The 10,582-nt window shown below is 35.9% G+C and overlaps 1 protein-coding gene across 1 annotated transcript in view; it reads left to right on the top strand.

The window, feature by feature from the left end:
• The window catches only part of LMBRD1 (LMBR1 domain containing 1), an 87,925-nt gene that overhangs the window by 28,608 nt on the left and 48,735 nt on the right, over positions 1-10,582 (top strand). Inside the window, exon 6 of the mRNA XM_037519928.2 lies at positions 8,603-8,691. Coding sequence (XP_037375825.1) covers positions 8,603-8,691 — 89 coding nt within the window. The remainder of the gene's footprint in view (positions 1-8,602; positions 8,692-10,582) is intronic.

Below are 10,582 nucleotides of genomic sequence, written 5' to 3'. Positions count from 1 at the left end.
ATCAGGCATTAGGAAATACAAGTATTAGTCTCTGTTCTTAATATAAGATAAGTTAAATGATTGCTAAATATTATTCCTTATGCTGCCTCCTGCCTTTCTCAGTATGAGAATTCTTTATAGTTGAATTAATGTCTGATACCAGGTGAGAAGGAATAGCACCTAAAGCACCCATGAAGGTGGATCACTTTGATTCAGGTAGAAGGGAATTGCCACAATTGCTATAAGAGGAATAAAAATAAAAAGAGGTGCAGGTAGGTTGATAGATTTGTTGGGCAAATGAAAGAGTTTCTTTGTAATTGCCTTCTATTTTTTCATTGATAAGGTGAAGTCATTAGCCAGGGTCACTAATATAGGGAAAATATGTGGACTCTTGGACTTCTCAAGTCTGGCTTTTTTGACTAAAAAAATGAGTATTGTTTTGATTGTCCTGGACAGTGTTCTTTTGTTACCTTGTGTAAATATTTGAACAAGGTGTATATTTAAATTATTGACTAAATTATTGAAATTTTCATGTAGATAACATGCTCTTAGTTTCTGTTAAAGTGATGTATTTTTGCTAATAAAATAGTAGATGATTTTGTGGCAGAAAAATGTGATCTAGGATTAACTAATCCATGCAACTTTGGAGCACACGTGTTGGGGTAGGTAGTGTGCAAGGTCTTGGGGTTAGAGATATATAGAATCATGACCTCTGTCTTCAAAGTTCACATTGGGGATAGACACAAATAAATCATATGAACTACAATATTTAAGTGCTCTAATAAGTGGTATATGCCACATTTTAATGCTGGAGCAGCAAGTTCCTACTCTGTCTTATAAAATCAGGAAGACCTAAGAGGAAGTAATATCTGAATTGAAATTTGAAGGATTGGAACTTGGTCATCAGAAGCTGAAGAAAAAGACAAATAGCATGTATAGTCTGCTTAGGCCACCATAAACAACAGGTACTTAACTTTCTCACAGTTTTAGAGGTTAAAAGTTTGTCATCTAGCTGCTGGCAAGTTTGGTTTTTGATGAGAATGCTCTTCCTGATTTGTTGCCAATTGTCTTCTTGTAGTGTCCTCACATGATTTTCCTCTTTGCTCTTACTGGGGGAGAAAGTTGTCTTCTAGTGTCTGTGCACAGCAATCCTGTTGGATAGGGTACCAACTTTATGAATTCATTTCACTTTAATTACCTCACTAAAGATCCTAAATATAAATACTTTCACATTGGCAATTAGGGCTTCCATTTTGAGGTGACAAATTCTGTTCATAGCATCCTGCCCTCTGCACTCTCCCCAGATTCATGTCTTTCTCACAAACAAGATGAATTCACTCCATCTCAACAATCCCCATACTATTAACATAGCATCAGTTCTGAGTTCAATGTCTGATCTAAATGTCATCTAAATCAGGCATGGGTAAGACCTGAAGTACAATTTATCTTGAGTCAAAATGTGTCTCTAGAGTGAACCTGGGACACCAGACAAGTTCTGAGCGTCCCATATCCAACGGAAGGACAGCCATGATAGACATTTCCATCCTAGAAGAGAGAAATCAGAAATAAATCAGTCCCAAGCAACCTTGAAACCTAGCAAGTAAGTTCCATTAGATCATGAGCTTCAGGAGTACTCATCTTTGGTTGGATGTTCTGCCTCCCAGGAGCACTGACGGGTAGATCACAGGGTCACCATTCTGGCCCCAGGAGCAGTCCTAGTTCTGACTAAAGGTCCTTCCCCTTTGGCTCTTTGCAGCATCTACTTGTCAGTTAAAACTGGGGAGAGGACTCCATCTTGTGAAACTGGGTTGGAAGCAGCCTTGTCAGATAGACCTGTGGTAGGAATGGCAGCCCATATGTTAACAATTATTTTTGGAGCTATTCTTCCATTTTTATAAAGGATAATGCCTACTTTCAGCTGAATAACTCTATCATTTGGTCCTGCAGAATCCCAGAAGTCTCATAACTTTCCTGTGTTTTGTCCATCTTTCTTCCCTTTTGTTCAAATTGGCAGTGTCTCTGCTGTATAATTCTATCTATTCCTGGCTTCTGCTGAGATAGCCGATTAAAGTTCATGGTTCCAACCCATGCTAATTTTATCAAATGCTTGTTCAACCACACTCTTAGTCTTTCTTCTTTTTTGCAATACTGTTAGGCTGGTTGTTAATTGCTTAACAATTCCTTCACTTTCTCTCCTGCTCACACTTACTATAAGTGGTAAGAAGAAATCAAGCTGCTCCTCCAACATTTTGCTTAGGAATCTCAGCAAAATATCGAGTTTCATATCTTGCAAATTCTACCATCTATTAAGCACTAGAAAACAGTTCAATGAAGTTTTTTGTCACTTTATAACAAGGATCTCCTTTCTTCCAATTTCTAAAAACTCATTCATTGCTGCCACCTCACAGAGCGGCAGCGCTAAAAGTGGCGCAAAATGAGGTAAAGTTTATTCAGAGTCCAAGTGTGTTGGAACAATGAGAAGCCTAGAGGGGCTGCACAAGGCAGTAATATGCAGCTCCATCTGAAGGCAGTCTAGTATTTATTTGAATCTAGTATAAAGGTGGGGCATGTAGGTAGGTAGTGTACATGTGTAGGGGATGTGCTATAAGGGATGTTTCCCTAGGGTAGAGTACCAGGGACTATTGCCTGGAGGGCTCCATTGTGCCTGCTAGTCAAGGCATATTGTAATATCTGGCTGTTTTCAGCAGACACTGGTTTTCCAGTTAGTTCTTCATACCAGTACTTTTGTCCTTGGCGAAATGCTTCCTACCTGTATGCCTAGCTGATAAGCAAGAACTCTGGGTACCAAGACAATAGCCCTGAGAACAAAGAGGGCCCGGGATCCCACTCATTTCCATCTGAGCTCTCACCAGAATGACTTTCAATGTCCACATTTTTTCCTAAGATAAAGATTTTCTCTGTAACTCTCCTCTTTGCTTCTTTCCATCTGAGCTCTCACCAGAATTACTGTTAGCATCCATATTTTGATCAATAGTCTCTTGAAGCCAACTTAGCATGCACCTCTAAACTCTCCTGATCTTACTAATCACCCAGTCCAAAGCCACATTTATAGGTATTTGTTATAGCAGAAGCCTACTTCATGGTACGAAAATCTGTATTCGTCTACGTGGACTGCCATAACAAAATACCATAAACTGAGTAGCTTAAATAGTGGACATTTACTTTCTCATAATTCTGGAGAAAATTTGGTTTCTGGAGAAGGTTTTTGATTTTAGATGGCTGCTTTTGCAGTGTCATCTCATGGCCTTTCTCCTCTGTGCTAGCAGAGAGACAGATTACTCTAATGTTCCTTCTTCTCTTTATTAAGACATCAATATCCTCAGATTAGAACCTCACCCTTACTGCTTCATTTCATCTTGATTGCCATCACATTGGGGGTTAAGTCTTTTTTTTTTTTTAGATTTTAGATTTATTTATTTATTTATTTATTTATTTATACAAGCACTGGGTACAGTCAGAAGCGTGGGAGGGTGAGAGAATTCACCAGAGCCAGAGCGGGGAGCAGAGCAGGCAGAAGGACCGAAGTACACTGCTGAGGGGAGCAGCGGGCGGCAGGAGAGGTCTGCGCGCCATGTGGGACCCTCCTCCGGTGGCCAGGGAGCAGCTGGGGATTGAACCGGCGCTGCTGAGGCTGCGGGCAGCCTCGCAACCCAGCACTCAACCGCTGCGCCACCGGGGAGGCCCTGGGGTTTAAGTCTTTGACATGTGAACTTGGAGGGAGTGGGGAGGGACATAGTTGGACCAATAACATAAAGTCATTGAGCTGAACTTAGCATGCAATATTCCAAGAGTGACGTAAAATTATCATGTAAATTTAAACACTCCTCCTTCTTCGTACCAAAATAAAAAAGTAAGAATGATCTTTCAGATGTATGTGTGGGCAAGTGGCAAGCCATGACATTAGCCAGCTAGGTATACTGGGTCTTATGTACAATATTCAAGAAATTTTGAGTTTCATCCTCAAAATCCTCAAAATGAAAAACAGTGAAGAATATGTATTTGTGTGTGTGTGAATGTATGAGAGCAAACATGTATCGATTTGTTTTAATTAAGAGTTACAGCACTCCCGAGGGCTTCATTGAAATGGACATTTGAGTGTTGGATTGGAATAGTGAATTGTAAGTGGTAGAATCTTTGACAAAGGAGCAAAGACTATGCATTGGAGCAAAGAAAGTTTGTTCAATAAATGGTGCTGGGAAAACTGGGTCGCTACATGCAAAAGAATGAAGCTTGACCACTACCTCACACCATATACAAAAATCAACTCAAAATGGATTAAAGAACTAGACATAAGACCTGAAACCATAAAATACATAGAAGGAAATATAGGCGAAACACTACGGGATTTGCATATCAAAGACATCTTTGCAGACGCATCACCCAAAGCAGTGATAGTGAAGGCAAAGATAAACAGCTGGGACTACATCAAATTAAAGAGCTTCTGCACAGCAAAAGAGACAATAACAAAAACAAAGAGAAACCCCACCAACTGGGAGAAAATTTTTGCACCCAACACTAATGATAAAGGACTGATCACAAAAATCTGCAAAGAGCTGATGAGACTCAACAACAACAAAGAAAATAATCCAGTCAAAAAATGGACAGAGGAACTAAAAAGAAACTTCTCTGAAGAGGAAATGCGAATGGCCAACAGGCATATGAAAAAATGTTCAACATCACTTGCAATCAGGGAAATGCAAATCAAAACTACCATGAGATACCATCTAACACCAGTGAGAATGGCACATATTAAAAAAACTAGCAACAACAAATGTTGGCGAGGTTGTGGAGAAAAAGGAACTCTTCTGCACTGTTGGTGGGAGTGCAAACTGGTCCAACCACTATGGAGAGCTGTGTGGAGATTTCTGGACCTACTAAACATAGAGCTTCCACAGGATCCAGCAATTCCACTCCTAGGTATTTACCCAAAGAACACAGAAACATCAATTCCAAAGAACACCTGCACCCCTATGTTTATAGCAGCACTGTTTACAATAGCTAAGCTTTGGAAACAACCCAAATGCCCAAAAATAGATGACTGGATCAAGAAGATGTGGTACATATATACCATGGAATATTACTCAGCATTCAAAAAAGATAAACACATGCAATTTGCAGCAACATGGATGACGCTGGAAGGGATCATGCTCAGTGAAATAAGCCAAAAAGAAAAAGAAAAATACCGGATGGTCTCACTCATAGCAGGGATCTAGAAAACTTCAATAAGGGACCAGGAAAATGAATAAGTATAAGAAAGTGAAAATCAAAATCAACAAAAACTATGAACCAGAGACACTTTTTGGGGGGTGGGGGGCGGGAGGGGAGGGATTGGGGTCAGAATGGGGGGATTGCAATTGTATGGGGAATATAAAAATAAAATTTATTAATTAAAAAAAAAATAAAAAAAAAAAGAATAAAATAGGTTACCATTGCAATAGTTCAGTTAAGAAATAAGGATCCATGGGGCCTCCATGGTGGCACAAGGGATTAAGTGACAGCACTATGATGCTATCCACAGCCACTGCAGCATAAGTTCTATCCCTGGCCAGGAAGGTGACCCACATGGTGCAGCAGACCTCCTGTCTCGCCCTCTGCTCCCCTCAGCAGTGTATTTCAGTCAGTCTGCCTATTCTGCTCCCCACTCTGTCTCTGGTGAATCCTCTCACCCCCTGCATCTCTGACCTGTACCCCAGTTCTTGTGCGCATGAATCAATCTTTAAAAAAAAAAGAAATGAGGATCTGAACTAAAGCAGTTACATAGAAAAAAGAGAAGAAACAATTAAGCTATTTGAAGGATAAGTATGACTTGATTTGGTGATTAAAATATAGGAAGTGAAAATCTAATTTTCAGTTCTGCTGATTTATTTCAATTTTGTATCTGTTGAAATTTGTTTGCCTTTCCTTTAATACATGGATAATCTGTGTTAAGCTAATTCAGTGAGTCAGATTGGGTATAAGATGTCTTTACTAAACAATTTTACAGTTTTAATATTTTCAGAAGTGTTGAGGGAAAATTAATCTTACTGGACTCTCCTGTGCAGTTTTGTGTTTCTTTGGAGGCTGAGTTTCTCCTATTCAGGTTTTTGGTTTTTTCTTTTTAAGATTTATTTATTTTTGCATACAAGAGCTGGGGTACAGGCCAGAGGTGTGGGGGGTGAGAAGATTTACCAGAGATAGAGTGGGGAACAGAACAGGTGGACTGACTGAAATACACTGCTGAGGGGAGCAGTGGGCGAAGACAGGAGAGGCCTGCCACGCCATGTGGATTGCTCTCTGGCGGGCCGGGGATCGAACTCGTGATGCAGAGACTGCGGATGGCTTCTTAGTGTGGTGTTTAACCCTTTGCGGTGCTTAACCCTTTGCGCCACCAGGGAGGCCCCTGATTCAGTTTTTTGAGAGGAACTGAGATTAAGAAAATGTTAGTATCTTTCCATTACACATACCTTATTATCCATAACTCTTGGTTACGTTAGTGTCATCACCATGTAGTAAATGCTTAATAATTTTATTAACTGCTGCCTCCTCATAAAAACTGATTTATCTGTATTCTCAACTATAATTTCATTTATAGATCTTTGTCTACAAGCCTGATGGTTGGCCAGTGCATGTCGTTTCCTCCTTTTGGCTATTAAAAACTTGCAGTGCTTCTATGCCTGTCAGCTGCTGCTCTGCTTTTGAGTCTTCTTCCCTCATACCAGGTTCATTTGAAGGGTAACCCCTAGTTCACCAGGTCCCTCCAGAATTACAGCCAGGGGCTGTGCCAATTGATTTGTGCCTTTGCACATTGACTGCTATGAATATTACTGCTCAGGATCTGTAGATATATTAGTTATAGCTCTTGAGTTCTGTTTTTTATGGATGTTCCTCTTAGTTCATATAAAAATATTTTAGGTCTAATTCTTAGATTATAAAATCCCAGTGACAAAGGAGCTATGGAATCTGCTTTTGTTATTAGTTCCTACCTAAAATAATAGTGCTAAAATGTTAACTCTGTTGTATAGCTTTAATATAAATATTTTCTTAAAGTCATTTTGACAATAGTTTGGGCTACTCAACCTTTAACAAATATTTTTGTTTTTCTTTGGACTTACAAAATTTCCTTTGGTGTTATTCTCATTAAATTTGAACTGCTAAGTAGTAACCCTGCTTTGAACATGAATATGTCATGAAGAGAAAGAGTTACTTATCTTCTACCACTGGGCAGTCCTCTGACTACCTAAAACTGATGTTGATATTGATGTATTTTCAGATAGTTATAATCTGTATTTCTATTTAATTGATCATCTACTCTATAGATGAAATTTTGTATAACAGTTTTTTTTTCATTATTCACAGAGTTGCTGATTCCCAGCTGAGTACAAAAGATACTTTCTAGAAAATATTTTTGTTCAATTGCTAATTAGTTAATGTCGTTACAGAAGTCTAATATGCAAGTTTTTTATTCCATCATACTACTTTCATTATTTTTTATTACAAATGGAGCAACAAATGAGTTTTTTACATTTATTGCTCTATTTTTTCTTTTAAAATAGTGAGAATTTGCCAAGATAAAGAAGAATGTAGTCAGCTGATGTGTGGAGATAGTTTGAAACTTAAATGACCTTATGGCATGATTGGCCCATCTTTTTATATAAATGAGAAGCATCAGTAATGCCAAGGAGTAAATGCTTTTAAAATTAAAAATAAGTAGAATTACTCTATTTTACTTACATGCATTATCAGAGCAGATACCCTGATATATTGTCAAACTTATTCAGTATTTCCTTTTTTTAAGAGGAAAGATCTTATTGATTTACTAACAGTTAATAGGGTAGAATGGAAATAGAATAAGCTGTTTCTGGCATTCATATTTGGTTCCCCATATATACAATTTAAGGGATACCCAGCCCATTACCTTAATCTCTTCATTGTCTTCTTTGTTTATTTGGGCTAGATAATAAAGTAACTATCTTATCTCTTGATATATCCATCATTCAACCCATCTGTCTTTCTATTTGTTTCTGTCTATCATCAATTCTGTCCTTTATTTTCTCCACTTTAAGCTCTTGGAGCAAGTTGTAGCAAGCTAGCTATCTCTGTTATTTCTAAGGTATGCCCTTCAACTGTGGATTGAAAAAAATAGAAACTACTTTTATTATGTCTGCTGCTTAGAACCTTGAAAGACAGAAAAATACTAAGAAGAATGTAAAAAACCATTTCTAATCCTAAACCAGATAGTTACTGTTTATTCTGATATATTTTCTTTCTGTTATTTCATATGCATATTGAAATCATTCTTTCTGGTCTTTTCTATGCATATTGAAATCATTTTATAAATATTATGTATATGTACTCTATATGTATATTTTTACTCTGTTCTGATTTTATAGAGAGATTATTGATCTTTTTTTGTACAATGGACCTTTTTCACCATCTCTGGCCTATGATTCCTCAAAACATTTTTTAAAGCAAAACCAAATAGGATTACAAAGCAAATTGGTTACACTTAATAAAACTATTAAATCATATTTGTGTTTAGTGAACCCATAGGTGAGAAACTTCTCACATCCCTGCGTACATGGTGCAGCTTTTATTTATTAATTCTTTATTTTCTCCTTTTTAGTGCTTTTGTTCCATTGAATGTTCCCAATAACAAAAATTCTACTGAGTGGGAAAAAGTGAAATTCCTCTTTGAAGAACTTGGAAGTAGTCGTAAGTGTTAAAACAGATCTATCCATAATAGTTCATATTTCATGAACCTTCCTTTGTAATTTTTCAAGGAGTCTTTTTTACTCTTAATAATTTAATCTCACAGTTGTTTAGGTTATGATTGAAAGTATGCTAGACAAATTAGGAATTGTGTTACATCTAGCAATATAACTACTATATAGCAAGTTTCTTGGTTTTCAGCATAAAATTATGTTGAAAGAAAAATTGATCTTCAAACTATTTTAACAGCAAAGACTTATAATTTCTGTGTATACTTTGATTCACTTAGAATAATGTAGAGTAATATGTTAAATATGCTAGATATATTGATTTTAATTTTTAACTAATGAGAGAACCTTACAATGGTGTTTGATTATGATTAGTCTTTGTGTGGAATATATAAATTGCAGTGTTCTCATGTGAATATAATCATTATTATTAACTTACTTACCTCACCAAAATATTTTGGAATTGCTTTTCCAGAAGTTATCTTTAATATAATCAAGGTTTAACTAAATCTAGGAAAAAATAATAGGCAATTTTAGGAGTTTAGGTTAAGAAAGTTGCTTATTAAAAAATGCCATTGACATTAGAAACTGATACCAAGTAAGAATTTGTACCTTACTACTCAGAATTTCATCAGAACATAGTAACTTTACTTTCAAAGAACCTATAACACTTCCTTATAAATATTATGCTAGACTTCTTAAAGCTTTTGTATTTATTCTTTTTAATAGTTACTGTACATTCTTTGATCAGCACTTTTTCTTTACTCAGATACAGTATTAAATGATGATAAATTAAATATTGGCCTCTTTGCTGTATAACTTCTTAATTTTCTTGCTTCCCACTTAAGATTTCATCTTGTAAATTGAGGCCCATTAATATCTTGCTGATACTATCAAGAATAAGGATAGTAGGTCTGGCATCTACAAACACTGGACTGGCAGGATTTATGTACCTGATCTTATTGCTGAGAAATAAATTGCTTCTTTTCTTGTAGTTATCTCCTTCCGGTCTATTAAGTATTCTATCCTAAACATGATTTTATAAATTATATTTATCTTTCAGTATTAGTAAACTTGAATCAGTGCTTATATTGGTAGCATTTTTCTAATATCTGTAATCTTGTTCTCTTTGGTCTTAAAATTACTATTTTTTAAATCTCAAATCTTAAATACCATAACCTAGAGTACATTTCACTTATCACTATTAGTAATACTGACTTTTTGATTGGCCAAATAAATTAGCATAATACTCCATTTTATCAATTCTAAGATGCAGCTTTTTAACAATTATTTTCTCATTTTGGATTGTATTTTATAAGAGGTAATACCTTAAAATTGCTGCCAGCCAAAGCCAGATTTTTCCTAGTTATATAAATATCTTCTGTTGATACTTCTAATAAGATCAAGCAAGAAACATCAAAATGTCTTTATTGATAAAATATAGTGATAATACTATATATTGATAAAATATAGTATAGCAGTTAAAACAAATTCAAGTTTAAAAATTTGCCGTGTGTGATTTGTGAATTTGCTAATGATAGTCTCTATGTGTTATATAAAACAGACGTGTGTTTTAAGTATATCATTCTTACTATTATTCATGAAAAGATTAGTATTGATAGATTAATAAAAAAAATTTGGTCATATAGGACCTGCATTTAAGCTAAATTAGGTAGTAAATCCTATTGGTCCCATATTAAAAACTAGAAAAATTTGTATTATTCACATTTAAGAATGTTTAGATTTTATGTAGTATTGAATGGCATAATCTGGCATATTTATTTGAAAGTTATTCCTGCCCTTCACTAATTGGCCTGCCTTTAAGTAGTTTTCTAAATCTAGCTTGTTTATATATGGTATTCTTGTTATTTTCTGCCAACTGGGCA

The sequence above is a fragment of the Talpa occidentalis genome, unplaced genomic scaffold, assembly GCF_014898055.3.
Source record: "Talpa occidentalis isolate TD23 unplaced genomic scaffold, MPIMG_talOcc4v2.1 talOcc4.2, whole genome shotgun sequence".
Classification (NCBI taxonomy): Eukaryota; Metazoa; Chordata; class Mammalia; order Eulipotyphla; family Talpidae; genus Talpa; species Talpa occidentalis.
The sequence above is the reverse complement of the archived record's forward strand: the minus strand, read 5'-3'. Positions and strand labels throughout refer to the sequence as shown.